This window comes from Ailuropoda melanoleuca, chromosome 10, assembly GCF_002007445.2.
Source record: "Ailuropoda melanoleuca isolate Jingjing chromosome 10, ASM200744v2, whole genome shotgun sequence".
Taxonomy (NCBI): domain Eukaryota; kingdom Metazoa; phylum Chordata; class Mammalia; order Carnivora; family Ursidae; genus Ailuropoda; species Ailuropoda melanoleuca.
In genome coordinates, this window is record NC_048227.1 from 72184095 (window position 1) to 72211892 (window position 27798).

At 40.0% G+C, this 27798-nt stretch overlaps 1 protein-coding gene across 4 annotated transcripts in view; it reads left to right on the forward strand.

The window, feature by feature from the left end:
- NKAIN2 (sodium/potassium transporting ATPase interacting 2) overlaps window positions 1-27554 on the forward strand; it is a 968851-nt gene extending 941297 nt beyond the window's left edge. For 2 of the 4 annotated variants that reach the window (XM_034669082.1, XM_034669083.1), the window contains 3 exons: window positions 19156-19237; window positions 19917-20005; window positions 23419-27552. In XM_034669082.1, coding sequence (XP_034524973.1) covers window positions 19156-19237; window positions 19917-19941 — 107 coding nt within the window. In that variant the 3' untranslated portion in view covers window positions 19942-20005; window positions 23419-27552. Of the gene's footprint in view, window positions 1-19155; window positions 19238-19916; window positions 20006-23418 lie in introns of all 4 variants that reach the window. The other 2 variants (XM_034669080.1, XM_034669081.1) reach the window with 2 other exon arrangements.
- The last annotated feature ends 244 nt before the right edge of the window (window positions 27555-27798 follow it).

A 27798-nucleotide genomic window follows, 5' to 3' on the forward strand; every position in this document is an offset into this window, starting at 1 on the left:
AAAGACACTCTTGAGCATGATCTTGAAAGATGAATAGATATTGTTGGGTAGCTGATGTGAATAAGGTGATCTGAGGCAAAAGATGAAAAAGCACCACGCATATCACAGCCTGCCATGTGGGGGCAGAGCCGCCAGCCTAATATGACTGAATTGTATCTGTATTTCCAGAGAAGATTGGAAAAGAGAGCATGAATGAGTCAGTAGACAAATGGTCATGACAGAGTAAGGAGTTTGGACTTCATTTTGTATAGCATGACGGCAAATCGATTGGCAGGTAGTTTATGAAAAAAGAATAACATAATCAGAAACGTGCTTTAGAAAAATCCCATTGGTATTCGTATGAAGGAAAGACTGGTTGGGGGCAAGATGAGGGAAAGGGAGACTAATTAGGACATCATGAAAATGACTGAGATACGAGATAATGATGGTCTGGACATCTCTGTATTAGAAATGGAGAGGCTGGATCTGGTAAGAAACATGCTAACAGGACGTGATTCCTGGGTGATGGATGGGTACTGTGTAAAAGAAGGACCGACAGATTCCTGGGTTTCTGGTACAAGTGAATGGCTAAATGGAAATGTCATTTGAGGAAAGTAGAATGGGGATGTGACAATAGGTTCTGTTTAGACAGTTTGAGATTGAGGTTCCTAATGAATGCACTTGAGAAGATATCTCACAAGCGCTTGTCTTATGCACAAAAGCCTTATTCAAATATTAGGAAGGGTATAGATGTATGGAATTTAAAATATACGGACTCCACAACCTATGTGAATTCAAATATTACCATTTTGTGTCTTTGTGCCAAATCCTTGGTGAAGGGCAAGTCCAAATTTCATATGGGAATTGAGCTTTCCTTAAACTATAATGTTTGATTTCATTTCACTATGATGTCAGTGCATTTTTATCTTCAGAAAATACTACACACCAAATCTCCTGGACAGATAATCAGTATCTCTCCAGAAGAGTGCCTCCCAAAGGGGACCCCAGAAATGCTAGTTCCGTAAGATATACTGCTTGGAAAGATTCCAAAGCCAAGAAAGTGTGACACTGAAAATTTAGAATGCACGTTTACATATTAACAACTCTGAGGCTTTTGTGGTAAAGTACGGTTGATTTTTCCTCATCTACAATTTTGTTTTAACCATACTACTTGGGTGAGGCCAGACGCAAATCACAGCGAGAAACCAGAAAGATTTCTACAGTTTTATTATGCTCACAGTTTCCCAGGGAGAACACAGCACCCATACAAGGCCACTGGGAAGGGTCATGAGGCAGAGAGAGAGCAGAACTGTTGGCCAAGCACCTTTATTGCAGTTTCCTCAGAAAGGAATGGGCAAGGCAGTGTAAACGGTTTTAGCATTGGCTAGCTAAGTTTGAACCCATGTTCACTGTGACTATTAGAGGAGATGGTCTGGGGGTGCCTAAATTCTCCAGATGTTTTAAGCGAGCCAGGGTTGACTTGGGAATAACCAGTGGTCATTCTGTAGATGTTAAAGCATTAAGTTATAGAAATTAAAAGTGAATATCCCAAACATTTGAACACAAAACCCTTTTTCATAAGAAACCTTAATATTCCAGAGAATTAGAATGCTGAGGAACTCAGCGTAGAGAATTCCAACCTCTGTCAAGTTTTAGCCAAACCCATGTAAATCCAAGGGGATATGAAATCACAAATATCTTTTGGAAAGTCAGGTTTCTCTTTCAAGCATCTAATAAACTATTTTCAAAAAAACTCCAAAAAATGGTGCTAATATCTTTATGTATATTTTGACCATGACCCCTTATCTGCCTTTATGAATACAAATCCCAAGTAGACTCCTCATAAACAAGTTTTCTAATTTTAGTCTTTTTGCTCAGTGGTTTAGATGAACTACTTGTTTGTTTGTGAACCCAAATAGACTGATACTTAACCTTAGAAGTTCGTGGAACTCCTAACAGCCTGGAGGAGATGCTCACTTGGGCCAGTTCTCTGTCCAGTTACGTTCATTTACTATGGTCATTTACACACAGGAGTAAATTGTGAGTATTTGTTGAACACAATGCTTTGCATTGATATTTCTCTTGTGTTACTGTCTCCATCATTTGTCTGTCTGCTCACCTGCAGACACTGCCTACATCCTCAAGAGTAAAAAGGTTGGAAATTTCTGTCTGATTTTTGGTAATCATATTCTAGAGAAAATTATTTTGATCCCTTAAAAGCATTCTGGCTTGGCAAAAAAAAAAAAAAAAAAAAAGCTCTCAGAAAGTAAGGCCTGAAGTACTGGAGAAGTTTATTATATGTGTAAACAGGAAAGGGGGCTCAGGAAGTGTCTGCTCTCACCTGCTATCCTATTGATCTGCAAGGAAGCATTCAGAGAGCAGTAGACCGGCAGGAGGCCGGCCATGCTAGCCACCTGCTTGCCAAGTTAGATAAGTTTGCATTCCTAAGAGCCTGGCGAGGAACAGAGGGCAGTTTTAGGTCTGTCACTATGCAGTAGAGAGAGAGGGATAAGGGCCCAGTTTTGGAAACTGGAAAATTAAGGTATGTTGACATCAGTCTGAAGCGAACCAGCTCTGTGCTCCATTTTGATAGTGCAGCCCTTACAGCTGGTGTAGCCGGGAGGCTTCGGAGGCAGAAGCCTCCAGGGAAACTATGGGAACGGTTCAGGCTCCAGAAGCAAACTCACCCACTTCACCCCACGAAATAGCCGTCAGTCATCAGCGAACTAGAGAGAGTTAGACTGTAGGCACACCAAATGCCTGAGAATTTTTTTTTCCTTATTTCTCTTTTTAAACAGTATCTCATTTACTTTTGTGAAGCCCAGCTCAATAGATAGGTAGAGAGATGATAGAGAAATAGATAGATACATCGACAGATAGGTAAATAGAGAAGATAGATAGATATTCTTTCATACAAAGGGGGTTTTTTTGTTTTGTTTTGGGGGGGTTTCCAATGAAAGAGCCTGGACTTTGAAGTTTGGGTCTCTGACCCTTTAGTTCTGGAAGCCAGAGGCGCAGCCCGACAGGCCGGCCGGGGCACCCTCGCAGCACGCCACTGCCATCTGCTGGGCCTTCCGAGAGATAGCAGCCCCAGGAGCAGAGCGGCTTCCCGGCCGCAGGAAGACGGGACACGGCTGCCCGGCTGCCCCGTGTAGTAGTCGCCTAGGGCTGCAATAACAAAATCCCACAGACTGGGTGCCTTAAACGACAGAAATTTATTTTCTCACAGTCCTCAAGGCTAGAAGTCCAAGATCAAATTATTGGCAGCTTTCGTTTCATCGGAAGCCTCTGTGCTGCCTTGCGGGCAGTGGCTTCTCATTCTGTCCTCAGTGGACGTTCTCTGTGTGGGCACGCCCCTGGCGTCTCGTCCTCTTCTAATTCTTTTGTTTTTTTTTTTGTAAGAGTTTTATTTATTTGAGAGAGAGCATGAGCGGGGGCGGGGGGCAGAGGGAGAAGAAGACTCCCCACGGAGCAGGGAGCCCCACTTGGGACTCAATGGACCCTGGGATCATGATGAGCTGAAGGCTAACATTTAACTGACTGAGCCACCTAGGCGCCCCGTCTTTTCCTCTCCTTATAAGGACCCCAGTCCTATTGGATTAGGGCCCCAGCCTTATGACCTAACCCCCAATTAGGCCTTTAACATATAAATGGGGGGGCGGGTTTCAGTTCTGACCGTTCCATATCAACACACACACACACACACACACACACACACACACACACACTCACACCATGGGGCTCCCGGACGTTTAACCGTCCCTGTGCGACACAGATTGGAGCCAGCAGTGGCTCCTGGCCCACGAGGTGCATGTGGGTAAGAGCTCCAGGCTATGCTAGTTCCCACCTCCCCGACTCTGTGCTCTCTAAGGAGTTCCCGGTCAGCACCCCCTGTCTTGGCGTGGGGTGATCGGCCCTCAGATGAGTAGGTCCTCACCAGAAAAAACCTGGGAGCCTGCTCCAGAGGGTGCGCCTTGACACTTGAACCCTATTCGAGTGAGGCAACCGTTGCAACGTACTTTTATATATTTGTTCATGAAAAGGCAGCGATATTTCTTAGGAGGAAAGACCGTCTCCAGGAGAGCGGGCGACCCTTGCTGTGCATCTTTGTGGCAAGGCTCTTCCTGTATCATCTGTTGCCAACCACGCTGCGTTTTCCTGATGACCTCCCGTCCTTTCTATTCTCCCCTACGTGTTCTCTTTTACAATATTCTGTGAAAGAAATGAAATGTTCCGGGATTCTTGGCCTGGCGTGCCTTTTATGATAAATGTAGCTCCTCTCTCACTCAATCCCTAGGTCTCCTGCTCCACAGTTGGGTGTCCACTTACAGGGATAGAATGAAAAACTTCTCTCCCGGCCTCGTTAGCACTGTGAGATATGACAATTAAAAGAAAACATGCAGCCATGGAAAATAGCACCAATCCAGAACAGGAAAAAAAAAAAAATCCTAGGATTTCTCAATTTGTATTATGTTTCCTTATAAACCTTTTATTTAATAGTTAAACTAAAACTAGACATCCGTCCTCTAGAAAACAGAATCATTTCTCTTAGGTAATCACTGTCTTTTCTAAAAGAGAGTCGTATGCTTGCAAAGGTTATTAAATATTCAAATCACCCCTGGAAAGATACAGAATGTCATTAAGAAAATAATATCCTAAAGGGACCTATTTTGAAAAAAAAATTGAAAAATGAATTCTAGGTGTTTAAACTTGTAGATACACACAAGCACAAACCCACCAACCAAGCAGACATGCGTAAAAACCTGTCCTGAATTCTCTGAATTCAAGTGGCCTTGGGATAAAAGTCACAATCGATTTATAGAAACGTTCATTTGAAAAGCAAACCACAGGAAATTATTCACTTCTCTGAGGCTAATAATTTTCTGTTATTTTTGTTTGATTTTTCTTCTAAAGGCTGCTGGCCTACACTTCTGTGTCTTGCACTCCTTTCTGTATGTTTTGATCATTTTTCCAGTTTGTCAGGATCATTGAGTTTGAAGACAATTCTTTGAACACAGTCACACACACTCCCACTTTTGGGGAAGGTAGAAGAGGCAGCAGGGAGGGGTACTACCCCTTTAAAAAATATTTGTTTCTCCCTGTTTATAAAGAAGTGTAAGTTTACTGCAGAACGTATAGCAAACACAAACAACACAAAAAGAAAATTAGAATGACTCCACAATTCTAAATTCTGTTTCTCCATTAACATTTCAGTGTATTATATGGCTCCTAGTCTCCCTTCCTCCCTTCCTTCCTTCCTTCCTTCCTCCCTCCCTCCCTCCCTCCCTCCCTCCCTTACTCTCTCTCTACCTCTCTCCCTATTAACTGTCTATCTATCTATCTATCCATCTATCTATCATTCTTTGTATCTGGTTGTTAGTGTCAAACTATACATTCTATTTGGTAATCTAAGCTTTCTTTCTTGTTATTTATAAATCACTCTTCAAACTTAACCGAAAGGGTAGGCAATTAGTTCAAAAAAGGTGCCAAGTTCTTGGATATCAGATTGACAGAGTTAAGAGAATGTTGTCTCTTTTACCTTTGGAGTATCACACTCAAGCAATCAAATGAGAGAATAATATATCATTAGTACGGTACTATTTAATCATCTCTTCATATCATTTGTTTTGTTAATTTTCAAGGTGACTGAGTGAAATAATCTTGTCCGCATCTGCTAGCCTCCCGCAAAATCCAAACTTGACATTTCTTTCCCCATTTCTGAACAGAATCATATATGATGAAAGCCTGGAGCCCCAGATTTCGAATGCTGCTAATCTCCAGCTATGCTGTACGGAATCATAGTGAGGCCAGGATAAAAGGAGTCACCTTGCTCCTCCCTCACCCCCCAAAAACACAGGAGCTCTGCTTTTATTTAATTTTACAACTTTTACAATCTTATGCTTAAGATTCCTTTCAGACTAAGAATACTGCAGGTTTTTAAATGATGGAAAACTACTGTCTACCACTCTATTTCAACACCTTAATTTTGTCGACCCATAAAGATTAAATGACTTGCCCAAGGTCACTGAGCTTATTCGTGACCTTATGACACCAATACAGCACAAATTGACTCCCTCAGGATGGAAGAATATTAGCCAATGCCCCTTGGGGACCACCCCTGTCTTGACCACTGCTGTATCCTCAGCATCTAACACATCTCCAACCCGGAGCAGGACTCAATAAGATCTGGGAAATAAATGAATCAATCAATCAGCTCTCCACAAACACTTGGACTATCTGGAAACTGCTAAGGAAATGTGACATCACCTTAGATCCCAGTTTATTCTAAGTAAATGCATAATCAATTATAATAAAGCACTTTAGTCATTTTGTAAGCAAATGACAGAAAAGAGTGGGATGGAGACATGCTGCCATATGTAAAAATGAAAGACTGAATAAATGGTCGACACCTGAAACAAATGCCGACATATACATATGCCTCCTGCCGATCGCATGCAAGTTTCTATCAGAGGCAACAGCATTTCCTAACAGTGAAATCCAGTTTTTACATTACATTGTCTTCCCCATTCGCTAGTACTGGTCTCTTTTATTCAGCCTCCTGTTAAATTCCTCCCTCTTGTGGTCACTGAAAGTAAAATATATGAGCTTTATTTTTAACTTCAGATGTTCAGGTGAAAGTTGCGTCTGATTCCCCAAGGGTCACTTCTTATTTTCCCCTTTTTCTCACAATGACTCCTCCATTATATCACACTGCTTTCCACTTGTGCCCACACACATACATACATGCACTCACATCCACACTCCCTCGTGCACACACATACAACTATAATCATCTTTTAAGGAATTTCATGTCCCCAAGTCAAAAATGAGGGGGAAGGAAATTGATTTATTCCCTACCCTCTGTTGGTTCAGAACAATCAGGACCTTGTTTCTAAAGAAACACATTGTAACAATATTCAGACTAGCGCAAAGGAGGACCTTTTCCTGGGGTGTAAGAAAGGAAGTATTTTATGCAGAAGATATTTCTGCCTGGGAGAACTGAAGTTATCCAATATTCTTCAGGTTGTTTTAATCATCCTCAATGGAAAAGAAAGCCAGAGAATGAGCGGAAGGAGAAGTGGTGACATTTACAGAAATGATTAAAAGAAAAGCCTTCCATTTTGATGATTCTGCCTCGTCTTCCAATTCTGCGGTACCCAGTCCACCTGTAATGGACTCTCACCCCCTCTCTGGACTCGCGTTGCTAATGATATGACAAAGAAAGCAGCTAAGTGGCAGGAAAATAGCATGCTTTTAGCACCACAGTGTAGATATACACGCTCGCAAAGTAAAGTTCCTGAGATCCCATAGTCCCATCTCGAAAGAACAAACGAGAACAAGACAAAGAGCTGGCACAGGACACTGAGCGCTAAAAGCCCTCCAAAGCTGAGGCATGTTGGTCAGGAAGGCTCCACAGTCAACGTTCGTATTCTGATAAATGATGCTGACAGGTGCCCACTTCATTAGGTCCAGGTGTGCTTCAGTTTGGGAAGTGGCTTCTCATAGAGACGGAAGACTGGGCTTCGCGATCTCCTTCTTAACAGCAGGAGAGTGAAGAGCGCTGCATCTCTAAGGATGGCCACCAGGTTTGCAGAATGAAAACATCTGAGTGCAGCCGCCTTACAGAGCCTCTGAAAGAGTGCCTTGTAAATAAGGGAGCAGAGGGCGAGCCCTGGGTCCTGCGTGACATTTCAAGGAGGCTTCTCTAGCTGCAGAGACACACGGAGGCCTCCGCGAGGATTGGTTGGCATTGTGTGGCAGGAAGTGAAGGAGAAACAAACTTAAAAGCTCGCAGGAGGTGAGGTTTGTTTAAATAATAGAAAGTAATTAGACCGAAGACAAAAATCAGTGATGGCATTTTATAATTACAATTAATTTAAAGGTTAATTTCCTTTGGTGCTAAAATCTTATTTAAAACATTTACCAGGAAAGGAAATTAGGATGTTGCTATCAAGAGGCATAGAGTGCTTCTGGGAATCCGTGCCTATTATCACTTGAAAATTAGGTTAGGCCCAAAGTGGGAATTTCAATTCATTTTTGCATATATTGCATAGTGGTCAGGCTCGGAGTCAGTGAGGTTGGCTGGGGCAAGCACTGCAAGATTTGCATTTTTTTTTTTTGTTTGTTTATGGGATTAATTGCAAATGTTTCCAACAAAGGAGCCTGGTTTATACATGAACAACCCTGACACGGAAATAAAATTGGATATGGATTGCTTGCTGCCTTTGTAACTAATGAAGTTGATGTTAAGAAATTCCCAAAAAGCAGAAAAGCAAAGGGAAGCACACAGTGACATCCCTACGCCTTCCTCACGGAAGCAAATGGAATCAGGGGACAGTGTTTCTGTTCGCTCCAAACCTGCCAATCCTAGTCCCCTCTCCCAGTTCCCACATTTTTTTCATTACCCTGTTTTCCAGCTGGAAATTGTCATGTCTTAGGTTCCAAATGCTGTGTGTATGTGTGTAAATATATAAATATTATATATATATGCACACTACATATGCTTTTCAGTATATGCACATACTACACAGCAGCTCATCTCCCCGGAAACTTGCTTAGTAAAATTAATGCATAATAGGAGTAACAGTCAGAGAGAAATAACTCCTTTGCACATTCACTCTGCCTGTGTAGATCTGCTCATTTTAAATATTTTATTGCTATCATTGGTCTGTAAAACCATCCCAGAAATATGGAACTGTGCAGAATCTTAGAGCTGTGAGCAATATTAGCAATCACCTACTTTAATCCCCTCATTTTACAGTTGAGGAAAGGGACACTTGAATTGACTTTCTCTAAGTTAAACAGTCATTTAGAGGCAGAACTGGGAATAGAACCTAAGTCTCCTGATTTAAATGTACTTTCCACATCACCTCTCTGTGATAATCAAGATTGATTCTTTCAACACGTCTTTATCAAGTAACCACTCTATGGGAGGCTGTGTGTTAGTCACTAGGGATGAGGTGGGGAACCAAGCGGATACCGCCTTTGCCTTCATGGTGCTTAGAGTCAAGGATGCAGTTACACAAAGAACTACTGTAACTCATAATGAGAATTCAGGCAAGGGGAGGAGGTGGGGTGGGAATGCACCCCCAGTATCTCATCCAAATGAGAAGACTAGAAAATTCTTCCCTGAAGAGATGACACTTTGGCTGAAATCTATAGGAAATGTCAGAGGGATATGTAGAATTTAACAAAAATAGGTGTGCCTTTGTTAGGACTGCTTTCCAATCCCTATTGACCAAATGTACACCGTAACTCACACAGGAATAATCTTCAGTGTTTTTAATGAGCTCGATATAGCAAATCTAGTTTCAGCTTTTGCAAACATCAATAAAAATGTTAGAATAACCACCGGACATTCTCTTTTCTGAAACCACTACTGTCGTTCTAAAAAGATGATGAATTTCAGCTCCAGAGTTTTGGGATTTTCCTTTCTGGAGGAAGCAAAATCATGCAAAGATTATGTTAGCAAGGATTATAAGGCAAGGCATACATGGTTTTTTATTTTCTTAAATATGCCTACCTACATAAACGTGCCCATACCCTAATTAAAACCACTGCATTTAAATGGGCTGTGCATTCTAAGTATATCCTGGATGTCAGCTGAGAAGACATGCCCATCATGTCTAACTCGCTCACCTATAGCTTATAATAACTGTTCTCTCTGATTTCAACTGAAAAGCATGTCATATCTAATTGAAAGCAGGTCTAACAGGGAAGAACAAAACAAAGATTGGTGAATCCGATCCATCCAAATGGCACAGCACAGAGTGAGACCAGTCACCTTGAAGGTGAAGTTTGCTCAGTTATCTCATCACATTCTGTATGCTTCTCCATGTCTACCGAAAGCATTAAAGATGCCTGGATACGTAATTTTCTGACTCTAGCTTTACAATTTCTTGACCTCCTCAGCACTCACCACCCTTGTTACCACTCACTTCATCTACCCCTTAATTTCCTTCATCAAAGAGGCTAATTTGGATCACCTTTACTGTGGAGAAAGGAGGCTTCTCCAAAATCACATATTTAAAATTCTCTGCCTGACAATAAACTGCTTTTTTTTTTCCCTCCCACTTTGTCCCCCTGTCTCCCTCCTGGAAAAACTTCCCTTCATCCTCATTTAAGAACTCCACTCCACGGGAACCTTTGTTTTTCTCGTTATTCAGATCTTTCCACTTTTCATCTATGTCCAGGATAGACATGGCAGTGATGCCCCCCCCAGCCCCTTGCACTTGAATCATGCTTGGATTTTCAACAGCCACACTTGATGAGGCTCAGGCTCACTTTCCCCACTATAATCCTGGGTTGCTGAGCATGATGGAGAAGTTCTCTAAACATGGCTGAATGCCCTCTCCTGCTCAATGACGCTTTCACTTCCTCCCGTTGACTTTCCTCAGGATCTGTTCCAAACCTAGGCGTGGGTTCTGAACCTAAGCCTAGTACTCAAACCAAGAAAATTAAAGCTATCAAACATGAAAACCTTCCATTTTTCTCCCAGAACCTGAAAAATTCTCTATATTGGCAATTATCCTTTTCACCTTGCAACCCTACCTAAATCTGAGAGGAACAGTTAAAGCTTTTCCTTCTTGAATAATCCTTCACCGAACATTGAACTCATCCTCTCTGCCTGATCCAGGAGGATAAGCTTTCAGGATCTTCATTCTGGCACACTCCACTGGATAGTTCCTTTTGCCTACATACAGGCCGCAGCCTCAGAGACCACAAAAGACTGGTCCCAGCCTCTCTCTGTCCCTTTATAAAATATGCAGGGTGATTTCCAAAAATATATTTGAAGTATGAAAACTCAGCCCCATGTAGTTTTTTTTTTTTAAGTAAAAAAAATAGTCTCTCTTTTTTTTTTTTTCTATTATGTCACACATGGTATTCCTGTTGCTTGTCAGATGGCAATTAACCAACAGAGTGGTCAGTTGAAGGGTTTCCATAGACCTACCTCGGCTCTCCTCAGCTTCTGCTGATGACCCAGTATTATGTCATTCCAAGCAATACTCTTGGAAATTCTAATACACAGCTCTCTTCCTCTCAGTAAAGCACCTAAACATGCATTTTAAATTATTTTCTTTGTATAAATCCCTTTCAAAAAAGAGATGAGATCCCAAATCTATCCATGGTGTATCTTTAATATACATGCATCTAAAGTATTGCATATGACACTTGATGCTGTCACTTACCCTATGAAGTTGGAACTGTTGCATTATCCCTGCGTTAGGGAGGACAAAAGTCAGGCTCAGAGCAGTTGTGACCTACTTGTGGGCACGATGCTGGTAAGAAGTAAAGTTACAACCTGAGCCAGGTCTTCTGACTCCACAGCCCTCAATCTTTACACTACTTCCCCCTCCCTGTGATGTATCCAGGGGTGACTTCCACTAGTGGAGGGTTGTTTGGGTGCCGCATCCTACTGTCAGCAGAAAAACAGCGTACCTCGAAGGTACTGCCTTCACTGAAAACAGGCAGAAATAGACAAGAGCAGAAAGATGGAATACTTTGTCACATGAAACTTACATTTTATTTTTTATTCAGTTTTAAAACCAAAAGCTTTAAGTGGTTACTCAAACTATTTCTAACTAAAGAAGTATTTCTTCTGCTATGATACCATTGTAGTGATCACTTTTCACTTTAATTTTGTACGGGGCATATGTAAATGTGTTTTTGGCCAAGTGTAAAATATTGAAGATCTAGTTCTAATATAACGAAGAGAGAAACATGAAAATAAGACCCTGAAAAATACATCTACTGAACAAGGTTAGGAAGTGAATTTCGAGCGATTGAGCTCATAAGTCTCATTTCATTCAATGTGGGCTCCGCCTGTCAGAAGCCCTCTATAGTGTAACAGTCACTGTAGTGACTTTTAAGGCAACAACAGGGTAAAGTACCCCTACAAAGGGTTGTTTCCCTAATCAGGAAAAAAAATAAAAAGTAACTCAGCGTCCGCTCAGGGATTTTAGCCCAGACCAAACACCTCAAGCTCACACAGTAAGCTGAATTGCTACCACCATGAAAATCTGTGTGGGAGGAAGGTGGTTCTTTTGAATTTGGCCTACGGTTGGTTATGCTCTAAATTTCTTTTGTGCAGCTGGAGACAAGTATCCTTGAAATTCTCACCTGCAGAGATAATGGATATACACTCTGTTTTCACAGGCCCACACAAATTCTTTAATGTCTTTCAAGGAGTTCTTCTAAATATTTAGGCTTAGTTTTCTGTGATCTGCCTTTTAAAATTCCCCCTCGTGGTCTTTTCCAGCTCTGTCTCCAAGAGGGAGTATGCTGACTACTGGCTTTGTCATTAACAACCAGGGAACAATTTTATATTACAATACTCACTACCAACATGTATTTTAAAAAGGCAATTTTAGGTTTACTGAACTCACTGTTCATGAGTGAGAGGTTTAAATAAATGGGAAGCTCACAACAGGGAATATATTTTAGCAAGGAATATTTATTCAAAAAGCATTCTTCTCTTACTTGATAATTTTTAAATTCCACCATTATTAATGTTATTAAATTATAGTTATTAAACTGATATGGCACTTTACTAATTTAAAATAATTGGACTTCCCTACATCTCCTTAGGTCAGTAGATATAAATATACCCATATTACAGATAGAAAAACTAAGGCAAAAAGAAATGTAACAGTTGCAAAGAAAATGATAACATTCCTGAGTTGTCGTCAAAGGACAAAAGGCAAATCCCTCCAATAAGGAAAAAATTAAACGAGGATAAATTTTTATTTTATTTTGTCACCTTCTGCCCCATTAGGATGGTGTAAACTGGCCAGAAAGAAAATCATATTTTTCCTGCCAATTATCAACATTTGTAGCACTCGGGTAGCATTCATGGAAGAATGACTCTCTCACCGGAGTCACTTTGAGGCTAACGATGTCTTAGCCTCTCTCCCTCTACTCCTCTAGGCCAAAGAAACTACCGTGCTGGTTTTTTCCCATTGGTATTCAAAACTTTCTTTTATCTCTCAGGACCCAGAAAACAACTAACATCCCAGATCTTCTAGAAAGTGTCTTCTCTTTGTTATCATTGAAGGCCTTAAGGAGAAAAGAGTAAAAACAGTTGAATTCCACTTAGAATTTTTCCAATATCTACACTCCAGTGATTGCCTTATTTTTCCTTACAGCCTAACAGGTCTAGAGAGTTCAATCAGTAAAAACAGGCTTCCAGGAGCCAAGACACTGTTTGGGGTTCTGGGCCACTGTAGTAAACAGTGGGAAACAGTAAATTTCACTCGGCTTACATTACAGCAATGGAATCAACGAAGAAACAAGTAGATTACAATTTGTCAGGTGGTGATAGATAAGTTTCAACGAAGCCCAGTAAAGTTGAGTCAGGAGAAACTAAGCTCTAAGGACCCCCGCAAGTCTCCAACTGGTCTTGCACCAGTTAGTTATGTTTCCCTTTTTACAGGGATGTCCTGGCCCTTGCTGCTTGTATGTGCCACTTATCACTTACATACTGCATTTAAAAATGAAGCCAAGCCTCAACTCCCTCTTGACATTCTTTATTGTTCTGTTAGAGGCAACAGCACTCTCAGAGTCAACAAGTTTCTGAGTCAACTTTGAATCTTGTCTTTTCCTTTCCTTCCCCCATATTCAAAAACTTGGCATGTGGTATGTTTTCTACCTCTTTCTCCATATATCTTGAACTCATTGTCATTTTTTCTTTCTCATTCTCCTAACCCTAATTCAGGCCTTCAGTAATTCCCATCCTCCATATTTTCTGAATATAACATATTCTGAATATAACATATTTCTTGAAATTAAAGACAATATGCCAAGTGGCTATAAAGAAAACATGCCTCCTTACTTTGAAAAGCACCACTGTAATCAGAGTGATATGAGACAGCCTGAGAATACAAGTAATTTTCAAAAGAAAGGATCATTTAAAAGTTTATATGGTATCCTGCATAAGTTAGCAGACACAGAAGAAATGAACTAAACCTTGAAGGATGCTTTTTTTTTTTTTTTTTGAGGCTGCTCACATTATCGCCTCTTAAAGATATGTTATAGAGGGGCGCCTGGGTGGCACAGCGGTTAAGCGTCTGCCTTCGGCTCAGGGCGTGATCCCGGCGTTATGGGATCGAGCCCCACGTCAGGCTCCTCCGCTATGAGCCTGCTTCTTCCTCTCCCACTCCCCCTGCTTGTGTTCCCTCTCTCGCTGGCTGTCTCTATCTCTGTCAAATAAATAAAATCTTAAAAAAAAAAAAAAAGATATGTTATAGAGAACCAAGACATCTCATGAGTAACCATCACTGGCAAATCCAGGCTAGGTGGGGTTTTTGCTTTGATCCTTGTTCACATCAGAATATTCCCAGAATCTTAGATTGAAGATGAGAAGAAGATGAAAGAATAAATTTTCTAGAAAGAACAGAGGAAAGATGCTAGAGAATAAATAACAAAGGGAAGCATCTCCAACCAATAGAAGACTCAAAGCAAGAACTCAAAAATGTTTGTTAAATGAATGGTATAAAAAGAAGACAAAAGCCTGAATATATTAGATTTAATCCAAAATGTGATGCAAAACCTTTGATAACCTCCCAGGAATTTACTGGAATGATATGAGTGAAAAGCAGAAATCACTTTTGTAATATAGTTAGGAAAGAAATAGAGTACCTAGCTGCCAGTCCTGTCCTCAGCTGCTGTGTGCCCCTGGAGCAGTCAAGTTAAAGTGTATTTATCTGTAAAGTGAAGGTAATTGTTCCTACCTGCTTCACAGTTATTTTGTAAAGATAATTGATATCACCTGAAAGGGCTTCAGATACTACTAAGTATTGTGCAATTGTTTGGAACTTTATTTTTATTTTCAGGAGTTAAGGAGATTCCTGAGGAATAAAAGGTACTCTTTTCTAAATAATGCAGAGATGAGCGATGAGCCAAATATCTAGATGCCATCACAATTACTTAGAAAAGGACCTGTCAGGTGTTTTTGTGACCCTTATTGCTCAGAAAAGTTCTACAGCATGTGGTAGCCTCTTTAGAGCCTAAATAAATGTGATTATGTAAAGGAAAACAGACCAAAGGGGTATTAAGGGTATTCTAAAAATGTAAGCTAACCCCAGGGACTCAGTTTTTTTGAGAAAGAAAAAAAAACTGGTTTCTTCTACTTCTGCTCTCCAGCCACCCGGCACCACAGCGAGTTCCAGATGTGGCTGAAGCAGCATCTGTGAGGGGCAAGGAACCGAGGCCACCTACACTGATCACCATGACATTAACGGTGTAGTCAGCTGGTCCAGCCTATGGCTCTTCCTCTCCCTCAGGTCTTTAGGAGTTCATCCAGACAATTACTGAGAATAAATATAGGTGGAAACTGACCCTCCATAATTTCCTTGGCTGTGAACTCAGGCATCTTTATAAAATATACAACAGAAAATATGCCCTTTGATTGTTGTTTAAATTTGAACGCCCCCTTCATGAGTGAAATGGTAAAAATCCATCCTGGTTCCATTCAAATCCTCCTCTTTTCTTATGCTCCTTCTGAGTCACCTTGCTGTTGGAGCCTTTTTATGGCGCCAGATGATCCTAATGATCAGAACGATGGCAATCCTTCCACCACAGTTCTAGTGCGATCCTCCCCACACGGGTCCTTGTAAGCCAGCTCCACCGAACCCCACACCAGATAGATCATGGCTAATAAAAGCAAGCCCCAGACAACTCAAACACTGTTCCCAAAACATACTCAGGACACACCTCATTTCCCTTCTGACCTTTTCTTCTCTTTTTACTTATTTTATTCATTTTAAGATTTTATTTACTTATTTGTCAGAGAGCGTGCGCTAGCACAAGCAGAGGGAATGGCAGGCAGAAGGAGAAGCAAGCTTCTCACTGAGCAAGGAGCCCGATGCAGGACTCGATCCCAGGATACTGGGATCATGACCTGAGACAAAGGCAGACGTTTTACTGAGTGAGCCTCCCAGGCGTCCCTTAACTTATTTAAATTCAATTAGTCAACATATAGTGTATCATTAGTTTCAGATGTAAAGTTCAGCTGTTCATCCATTGCATATAACACTCATAGCTCATTATATCACATGCTCTCCTTAATGCCCACCATCCAGTGAGGCTATCCCCCCACCCACTTCCCTTCCAGCAGCCCTCAGTTTGTTTCCTATAGCTCAGAGTCCCTTTTGGCTTCTTCGCATGTCTTAGGAAAGTCTACATTGCTCCCACCTCAAGCTTTATTTTCCATTTTTGGTCCTGATTCTATATTGGACTTGAAGATTCATCTTGGTTTCTTCTAATTATCCCTTGGTTCACTCCATAATCTTTGGTTTGTAACTACCATCTGGTTTTTTCTGCTGTCCATCTCAAACTCCTGGAAGCCAACCAAGGAAATGTTTCATAACAACAATAACCCGAGTTTAATTTAGATCTCAATTTCAGTGGAGGAGACCTTACCATTTACATCTGCTGTGATCTTATTCTAATCTAGCCCACTCTGTTCTCCATCACCATCACTGGGGTGGGGACCATCTTACTGAGAGGGAACCTCAGAACAGGAAACTCTAATGCTGTGAACACCTCTCAGCAAACTAGTCCTTAACCAAGCCTCACTGTTGACAAGAGCGAACCCAAATGAAAGGGAATTAAGAGACTATCTGCAATGAATCTCCAATCATAGAAATAATTTCTTAAAATACAAACTTTAAATATAGTTGCCACTCAATTATGGTATAGCCCTTCAGGTGTCATTTATATTAGCTAATGTGCAAATGTGGGCAATTCAGAAAACAAAGGAGGCTCCTTCTCTTTTAATTCTTCTATAAAGTATTTGGAAAAGTTCCACAGTTGTCCCAAATTTCATACTTTCTGTTTTTCTTTCTCCTACACCGCATGGCTTAGAAGAATTATAAAGAAAATCCTGAAGTTTCTCAGGGGCTTTTAATTGTCTTCTTCCATGCCCTATGTCTCACCCAGGGCTCTACATTCCTTATTCCATTTTATCCTCACACTAATTGTATGAAATAACTATTTTAATTCCTATTTTAAGAGATGTTAAATGATTTCTTTAAGGCCACACAGCTGGCCTTAAAGTGGTCAAAGCAGTATTTGAACCTTGATCCTTCTGACATCAGGGCCTTTGATCTTACACTGTTCCACATTTGATGAGAAGAGGAATTCAGCCTCAGAAAAAGTGTTCTCAAGATAAAAAGAAATGAGGTATTACACCATAAAAAGACACAGAGGCACCACAAATGCACACTAAGGAGGGACAGAAGCCAATCAGATAAGGCTACATACTGTTTGAGTCCAACTATATGACGTTCTCAAGACGGCAAAACTATGGAAACAGTAAAAAGATCAGTGGTTGCCAGAGATTAGGGGAGGGAGGGATAAAAAGGCAGAGCCCAGGGTATTTTTAGGGCAGTGAGACTCTTCTGTCTGAGACCAGCATCGTAGATACATGTCATTATACATTCATCAAACAATGTCACTTAAAACACCAGGCCCTGACGTAAGCTCTGGACTGTGGGTGATGAGGATGCGTAGGGTGGATTCATCAGTTGCAGCAAGCGTACCGCTCTGGTGTTGACAGTAGCAGAGGATGTGCGTGTGTAGGGACAGACGCTGTATAGGAACTCTCTGTGCTTTCTGCTCAATTTTGCCGTAAACTTAAAACTGCTCTAAAAAATAAAATCTATTCAATAAAGATTTCCCCACTAAACAAACAGACGTCATAGACTTGATGTTACTTCACACCTGGCTCCAATTTCTACCTGTAGCACTTAGGGTACTAAAAGGAGAACAAAAACTAGTCAAACTTAAGCCAATATAGAATATGACTCCAGAAGAAGTTAAGATATCCACAGGCATCCTAATTCAGCATCAATTTCCCTTTCCCTTTCCCTCTCCTTCTTGTCATCTGTGTTGCCAGCCTTTCATTGTTTTATCTCTGTTATCCATACCACACAACATTTAAGTCCAGGAGTGGAAAAGAAAAAATAAAACAAAAGCTATTAATGGTACTCTCAATATTTACTGTTTCAGCAACTACAGCTTCCAAAACTTAATGGGGTAAAACAACCATTTATTATGCTCATGGGTCTGTGGGTAAGATTTCAGACAGGGCACTGTGAGGATGGGTTTTGTCTGATCCCTTGTATCAGGGGCCTCAGCTGGGAAGACTCCGTGACTGGGTTGACCGAACAGCTTGGGGCTGGAATCATTTGGAGGCATTTTTTCTCATGTGTCTGGGTGGTGATGCTGGCTATCGGCAGGAACCTCAGCTAGCCTGTCGTTCAAAATACATACCCATGGGGTCTCCATTAATGTCTCCATGTGGGCTAGTTTGGGCATGGTGGCCGTGTTCCAGGAAAGCATCTTAAAAGAGCAAGGGAATGTGCATGAAATCTCTATGATCTAGCCTTGGAAGTCACATAGGATCACTTCTACCATACTCTATTGGTCAAAGTGGCCACTAAACTCTACCCAGGTCCAAGACGAAGGGACACAGACCAAAACCACCAGATGGGAGGAGTGTCAAGATCCCACTGTAAGCAGATATGGAATAGGAGATATTGTTGCAGACATTTGTGATATACTCTATCAGTAACTTTTGCTATATGTTATTTTACCTTAAATATCTAGGTATGTATTTCATTTGAATGTTTGGTTAGACTTTGCTCCACATCTTTATTTCTGATTGCCTATTTCAGATTATAAACCATATAATGGCAAGGACAGCTGTGTTGAGTTAATTTACACAGGCTCCATCATAGCACCTTGAACTTGACAATCATAGTATATAATATTATTACTAGTGCTGCAATTGCTGATAGATACATGCACTTAAGCGATCATTATTTTTTACGTTCGTAATGTGTTGCAGAAAATCTCCACACTAACCAAAAAGACATACAGCATCTTTACTGTGCAAGTAAATTTTATTACTCCAATTAGGTCTTGGTTGCTTGAGAGGAGTATTTAATTTCTTTTCCCAAGTGAATAGATTCTTGTAAAGCAATAATTGAGTCTCACAGTTGAGGGGGGGGGGAATCACTACCCTGAAGGAACTGTCTGTTTTCCTCCACAATTAATCACTTTGGTTTTAATAGATTATTAAACAGTTTAGATGAGTAATCTGTGTGAGATCTTGTTCATGAACGTGGAGCTCTTTTGAAAAGTTAACTAATGAAAGCAATTGTCCCTTTTCAGTTGATTTCATAGGTGGCTTTGATTCTTATGGTTATCAAGGGCCTCAGAAGACATCTCATTTACAACTACAGCCTATGTACATGTAAGTACTTTACTTTGGAGGTATTCTTCTGTGATAGTAAAAGATGATTAAGTAAACATTATCATGGCACAAAATAGATGGCATGGAGCTTTCCTCCAATTTCATACTTCCAGTATTTTCTCTTCCATTAATATTGTCTTGACTGGGATAATTCTAATAACATTTTCTTCATAATTCTTTTTTTAAATTTAACATATTGAAATGCCATCTCTCAAGTTATCTTTAGTCTTATATATAAGTATCAACTACATAGCTAAAAGGCCTTTATTAATAGATTACTTCTTTGAATTATCCCAAAATTGTATATTTTGAAAATGATATAACATTGGAGGTAGTTATATGTAACGATATATAAACTGTGTGTTCTGGCTTTCCCAGGAGAGTCTCAGTTTACACGATTGTCGCGGCATAGTTGTTACCAATACCTCCTCTTCCCTTTCAAAAGTATTCTCATTTGGATGATAAATGATAGGTTATACATGGTTATATATAGTATAACCTTAGTTGTATATAGTGTTAAAAATAAAAAAAACTGAACAATAATGCTCTGTATCATTTTCCTGATGTGAAAAGTGAAAATTAAGCCAGAATAGTAACACTGAAATTTATCAGACCCTTAGCTCTAGCAGTCAAGAGAGCAGACATACAATCAGAGCCTGATTTTTATATCTGTGTTTAGGCAAATTCCCTTGGATAACAACTGATAACAAATTCTATATATCAGCATCAAGTGATATGCTGAATTGCAAGCGAAGATCAAAATAGAAAGTAAGATTCCAATTCATTTTGAAATGTGAGCTTCTCTCTTTGAAGATATGTGTTTGTCGTCGTTGTCCTCCACCATTGAATCATTTTACCTTTTAAGATTGTTAATGTGTAGGATAATGAATGGATTTTTAGAGTATTTCTCCTGCAAGAGATTAAAGTAATTTTTATACACCTCCTTGTAAGCTTCTCCTTAAAAAGGGAATGATCTATGCATCATGCCTGCATTTTTCTTTGGAAGTATTTGGTAATACCACCCATCAAAAAGACTTTATCAGTTCAGAATTCAGCTATATGTCATTCAAGGCATCCCCTCTGCAAACAGTGCATCACACATTTTCTTCTTAGTATCCCCACAACCACTGCCCTAATTCAGGCATTCATTCTCCTAAGATTTCCCATTGCTTCCTAATTTTAGTATCTCTATCGCATCTTCCATGAGGCTGCCAAATTAATCTCAAAGTACCATTTTGACCATTCCCTCCCCTGCCCCCAAACTGTCGATGAATCCCTATTACCTACTGAACAAAGTCCACTCTCCTCACCATAGCCTGCAAGTAGACTCTGATCTGGCCCCAAAGTTCTGCTGAAATATTATCTCTTCTCTTCAACCCTTAACAACTCTTGACTCCCAGACATAAGCAGATGATGCTAGGTGACACTGGGAGAGCGTAATAATGAATAAGAACTGACTCTTGTCCTCCTGAAGCTTAAAAGCTATTGAAGACATTAATAGTCTGATATCTCCCCTCATCCATTTTTTTTTTTGCCAGCCGAACTACAACTCTTGCTTTCTGCAAACATGATGTGTATTTTTCCAACTGTCCATGTTGTTCTCTTGACACCAAACAAATTTTTTTCCAAGATGAAATCCCACTATCCTCCAAATTGTATCTGCAATACATATTTTATAGAAGATTTTTAAATTTCTTTTTCCTCTGTTACTTCTTTTTTCTTTTGCCTAGTACTATAGTTGTTCTCTATTTAGGCTACGCCTCTCCTGTCCTCCCAGGAAGACTTGATAGCTTACACAAAAAGTAAAATGATAAATCTTTTAAATTCTTTACCGCTCTTCTCAATATTGTATCATAGCCTTATGTAAAGTATTCTATTAAAAAATAAAAGCAAAGCAGTAAGGAGTAGTGGTTAAGATGATCTGCTGAAGGCAGAGTACTGAAGATAAAATTCTTTATGACCTTGGACATACAACTTTGAATAACTTTAATTATTCTCATCAAACCTAAGTTTCCTTATCTGCAAAATAGAGATGAGATTGCGTACATGCTTCATATAATTATTCTGAATTTAGAAGCACGTAAGACACAAAACATGCCATACAGTAAATGCTTAATCAACATAATTTATTATCAGTAGCAACAGCGCTGTTAACCAATATTACTCATGAAAAGACTGCATCAAGTCAGAAATAAATATATACTATATTTCATTCCCAAAGGATTTCCTCTGTAGACAATGTATCACATATAATATCCACCCAAGTAACATATAACAATGTTTGTACTTAAGAGTAGACCAGAACATCACAAAACTTGCAATTGCTTGCTTCTGACAATATCACATAACATTTCTTTGCCATGTAACACTTCATTGTGTTGATCAATATGAATGATCAATAAATGTGATCAAGTTATAAAGAATGACATGTAACCACCTATGTAGGATTAGTTATGATAATAACATGAGAATGCTAATTATACACTATCAAGTATATTGTTGCAAATCAGGCATTTATAATTCTCATGTTGTCTTTAAAGAGGGGACTCTGCAAATTTAACATCCGGCGTTAAATTCTTTGAGGGCAAACCTTCCCATGATTTTATTAAATAGAAGAGTTTAAATGCCAAACGAAAAGTAATAAAAATATTGTTTTCTTCCTTACTGCCTGGGAATGGTAAAGGTATATAAGAAGTTTTGAGTCTCACTGCTCATGAAATAAGTTAAATGTTTAACGAAATTCAAATTTAGAAAGTTAGAAATACTTGTATATAACAAATCGCTAGTCAAAATACAATCCTGTCCCTTCTACAAAACATCCCGTATGGGACTTCAAATACTACAACACTAAGATTCTATTTTACAGATGAGGAAGCTGGATGAAGAGAAAGGAAAACAAAGGTCACACAACTTGTTAGTCATACAGCTGCCAATTATCAGCCAGTTTTCCTGACCCCTTAGTTCAGTGTTCGTTCCAAATTCTTGAACAGACCTGCGAGTTTGCTTTGGCATTCACTATGTTTCCTCAGTGTCCCTTTATTCATTTGTACGTCTCCATGCTAACTTAGCTGCCATACTTCCAAACAGGCCTGCCTCCCTCCCCTTCTCCGCACGCCCTTTATCCCCTTCTGATCTTACACTATGCGGTGAGGAACGAAGGACGTGTTCAAGGTGGTGGCCCTCAAAACCACACATTTGAGAGCCATTGCCGATTCAAACCCTGTGAAAAACCAAAAGCGACTTACAGGCAGACCTTGTCCCCTGCTGAGAGGCAGGGACCCGAACATCTCCTATGTCTTTGTCCTTTGGGGTGTAGCTTTTCCTGTCACCCTGCCATAAGTAAGTCTCCTAAAGTAAGAGTAATTTAACATCATGGGTCAGTTCAAGCACTTTAACGATATTATATAGCAACTGGAAATAAACGCTGTTCCTTATAAAGAAAGCAAATACTTAAAAGTAACGTGCACTTTTAGCTGTGGGGCTCCCATTATACCCAGTCAGTCTGTGGCTGACAGCTTTGAAAACACTGCCCCGACTGACTTCCATTCGCAGCCGTGTTTCAGCGCCTACCGCCACTGAATAGACAGTCCTCTCTTGTGAAGTCAGGCGAATGCTCCTGGCCTGTAGTTCTTCAGATTATCTATCACCCATCCTAAAAGAAAAGATTTTCATTAATTTATTTCTTAGGGGTTGGCAAACCTCCTTGAAACAAATAATAGCTATAAAGTTGTTGCCCAAAAACATTCCCATGTCCACAGGTTAATTGTTTAACCAAGTAGGTGCTTTGACTACCACTGACCTATGTGCCATAGCGCGTCAAGCTCTGTCTGGGCTCCCTGCAGTATAAACCGTGAGATATCCCATGGTACCTTATTAGTAACATCTGAAAACATTGCATTCTTTTTGGCATCCTAATTGTACAGCAATATATATGCATTTCATTTGCCCCCAGAAATGGACTTTAAATGATCATAAGTGGCCTCTTTATCCAGGAGGTTACAGACAAAAAAGGAAAGGAAAGGAAAGTTGTCTCTTTTAAAACAAAATTTGGGCTTGGACTTTTTTTTTTTTTTTTTTTTTTTTGCTTGCTCTTGTGCTTGGAGAGGTGAGAAAAGGCACTGAGCTCTCCCTCTGGATTAAAAACTTTTTTTTCTCTCTCTCTCTCTCATTCTCTCTCCCAGGTCGAAATAATACAGATGGCTTCAGGCTGTCAGCTCCTGGACCTTTCAGAGAACTTGTTTCACAGTGGCCTCCTGCATTTTATGAAGAGCAAGAAGCAACTGAGTTTGAATATATATACATATTAACAAAACAAATATAAGCCTCCACATACACTGGGACACGCATACACATACACACATACACACACACACACACACACACACACACACACACACACACACACACACAGGCACATACTAATTCCACTTGGCCTCCTGTTTCTGACCGAAACAAACATGCAGGACACGGCCATCTTGGATTTCCGGAAAGTAGGCTTCTTTCTCCCAGGCCTTTGGAAAGTTCCTAAGGAGACGTGTTGGTGCCCTCTGCTGGCCGTCACTAACTCCTCTGCAGCCCAGCCAGTCGGCCTCTGTGAGCTGCGAAGTCATCCAGGGCGCGTTAGTTTGAGAGCCCTGTCTTCTGCACTCCATACGTCTTGATAGCACCACGGCTATGTAGGCAATGTAATTGCAAAAACAAACAAAACATGCCATGATGACCTTGTAACCGAAGTCCTAAATGGCAGGTTGTTTGACCTAAAGGCGACACCGTACATATTTGCCTTAACCCACCTAAGTTGTGCGCCCGCCCGAGTCTCAGTGCAGACCTCTCCGAGTCACTTCCTTTAGGCTAACACACTGCTATTAATTCCGAATGAGTTCGAGTCTGTGTGTTTCATGTCAAGAAACAAGACTGCATAGCTCAGCACCTCCAGTGTGTCCGTGTACGAAAACTGCCAGCTGTCAGCAAAGTACTTTCCCGTTGAACCTCCATGGTGGCCCAAAACAGACAAGTGACAATAACCACAACAAGAATCGTCATCTTTATAATTCTTAACTATGATCTTCTGAAGGGGTTGGGTGGGACAAAGTAAAACCTATTAATCTACTAAACTCATTAATCTACTGGAAGCAGAGAGCAGAAATGGCTTAACTCATTTTATTTATCGCACTCTAGGTGCTTTTATAAGTATCTACAAATGTCTTTTACTAACACAGAAACAGCTGTGGATTTCTATCAACAGAGGCCAACTGAATATGTATTAGCTATGTTTACTCTTTTATATCTAATTCCAATCGAAAACCCTACGTAGGTGACCTTTTTTTCCTAACTTCAGCGTACGAGATTATTTTTCGGGTGGGCGGGGGGAGCAATAGTTACCGTGGTGAAATATTTGAGATCTCTTTGTGGTATTTGGGGGATCTGTTGTGTGTTAGAGTGTATTTTAATCCTCCTGTATTATTGTGGCAGAAAAACTGTGCTGTTAACGTAGTTGGCAACAAGATGCCTTTGGAAACTTAATAGTAGGTCAATGTGTTTATGGAATATTCTGAATTCCTAGGAAATTTTGTTCTATATATTCAAGCATTATTTGGTTTTCATTAGTGGAAAACATAATTAGCTCAGGCTTGTCAGGAACTCAGAAGAGTCATGTTTTTTCTTGGATCCACCTGAGACGCTAAAATCAATTTTTAAAAACCAATACAACATCCTTAAATGCAGTGAAATTGAGACTTGAAAAGTTATAAATTGGCATGGAGCAATGTTTTCTCTTGGTTTCTATGTAGTTTCAGTTATTGGGTTAACCTACTCTGGACCTTAGCCCATCCAGATCTACATAAACCAGTCCCATTACTGTGTTTGCATGGATGTCTGTGAAATACACACATATACATTTAAAAACGATAAAGGAACAAAGGTGATATTGGAACATAAACTACAAAAAAATAAGTTCCAGCACTTGTGCTTGAATTTTCTCAGTGGCTTGTATATGTTTGTCCATACATACATGTATAAAATCTATAATTGCAAACATGTCAGTGAAACCTCATGGGCTGATTTTATAGTGACATGCATGTTTAATGTATGAGAAAACTATTTATCAATGTATTGTCCTCTGATTCTTAAAATATAAATACTATACATGCCAGAAACTACTCTATTAATGTGACTATTAAAATGAGGTTTCACTGTACATTCATGCTGTGATGAGATTCCACCTTCTAGGACATGTATATGGAGTGAGATTAAAGTGCACGGAGAACAAGCCCTCATATTCCCGCTTTAAGTTACAGCCAAGCTACCACCTAATTACTACTATCATCGCCACCAAAATTTTCAAAAACAGTTGTTGACTACTAAAAAGTAATCAGTGGACAGGTCTTTTTTTGGGAGCAGTGAGCACAGTAGTGTGATTATATCTGGAAAAACATCTAAGTTGTACAGCTGAATCCTCCTCAAAATCCGGTGAAGAATGCTATTTTTCTAGGCTGAGCTTTTGTTATAAACCTAATATTCAGAAGGCAAGAGTTACAATCCTGATGTGTCTTTTTTTGTTTTTTTTTGCGTTTGTTAATTCCGAATGTATTTTTAACAGAGTGATTTTTTTGACTTACTAGTGTAATTTGCATTTTAAAAATAAATGGAAAAACAATTAAGTTTCTGAGCCATCCCTGAAAGCCCCTGCTCCTTCTCACAGTGTATTTGATTATGACATTGAAAAGGAAACCCTATTAAATTTACATGAAGCCAACGCTGCTGTTCTGTGCTATGCAGGGATGGATGTGTCAGCAGTAAAAAGAAATTGCCAGGTCATGGCACCGTTTTAGCTCAGTCACAGGTAGTGCATACTTTCATTATCCCCTAACACTAAGGGTTCTTTTATGAAACTGCCTGGAATAGACTTGCTGTCATTTAGAGAACTTTTTTTTCCCCCCTTTCTACCTGGAATTTAGAGTTAGCATCAGGCTAAGAGCTGACAGAGGTGTTAGGGCACTATATTAAAAACCTTTGCTTAACATAGGTAGGGTTTTTCATTTTTTTAAAGGCCAAATTGTTTAAAATAAAATAATTTTAAATACTCATTTATTCATTATTCCTTTGATGACATAGTCTTTGACAACACTCTCAGTGGAGCATATTGGGGTGGGCTGGGTAAGTAGAGAAGATTAACCCCTGGCATTTGTGGTTGCACAACCATAATTTCACAGTATAGATGAAAGGGATAGAAGGTAGGGGGCTTAGACGGCTCCAGGCTTGGGCCGTCTCAGGCTTGAGCTGCTGTTGGGGTTCCTCTCACTGCACTCAGACACACAGCAGCCCCACCCCACCCCCGCCCCCAAGCTAAAATGCAGAAATTGATTGAAAACAAAAAAGGCTTTGAGGCAGCATTCCAAGAAGCTGAAGATCAACTTGTAGTATTTGACTTCTTGGCCACATGGGGAGTCTTGTGAATGATCAAGCCTGTTTTTACTTTTGTTCCCTGTGTGAAAGATATGCTGATGTGGTTCATTGTGGATGACTATCAGGATGTTGCTTCACAGTGTGAGGTCAAAGGCACAATATCTCCTTTGCATAAAAAAAGACAAAAGTTAATAAAGCAACTCTATACAGGCACCCTAAAGAAAAGATTCTGGCCTCTGGAGTTCTCAAAAAGGGTGTGCATTTGGTAAATAATAAATGTTATTTGTTGATGGTACCAAGATCTTCATTTGGTAACTGTTAAAATCATAATCTCTAATACAGTGAAGGAAACAGCCAACATTCCATTGTACTATAAGGAGTGGACCATAAATTCAGAAATCCAAACTCATTTTAAGTAGGTCATGTTGCGGCACAAACTTTTTGGAGATCCAAGCACATTTATTACAGAGACGATAAATTAAGGCCCACAGAGGTAAGAAATTACTCAAGTTTACCATTTATCCCGAAAATGCAAATAACTCACCATTCCACACCAAATTCTGTTATGTGTACTCTGGTCAGAATAGAATAAACAAAATCCCAGACAATGGGGATTTGTCAACTGACGCTGGACTGCTAAGTCAGAATGAAACCTGATAAGAAAGACCCTAAAACAGTATAAAATCATGAAACGTGTCTGGATTATTGTGTACTAGGTTCCATATAGTCTCGGTGTGAAATGTTTAAATATGTTTTATTATCTTCCAATTCTTTTAAAAACCAATAACTTGTACCCATATGTAAACATAGTCAACCAATTGTGTTTGTTTTCGGGGTTGGAAGTTTTTCTGTTATTTCTTTTTTCTTTTAAGATTTTATTTATTCATTTGACAGAGAGAGAGAGCACAAGCAGGGGGAGCAGCAGAGCGAGAGGGAGAAGCAGCCTCCCTGCTGAGCTGGGAGCCCTATGTGGGACTCGATCCCAGAACCCTGGGATCATGACCTGAGTCCAAGGCAGATGTTTGACTGAGCCACCCAGGCACCCCCTATTATCTTTTTTTTTTTTTAAGATTTTATTTATTTATTTGACAGAGATAGAAACAGCCAGAGAGAGAGGGAACACACAGGGGGAGTGGGAGAGGAAGAAACAGGCTCAT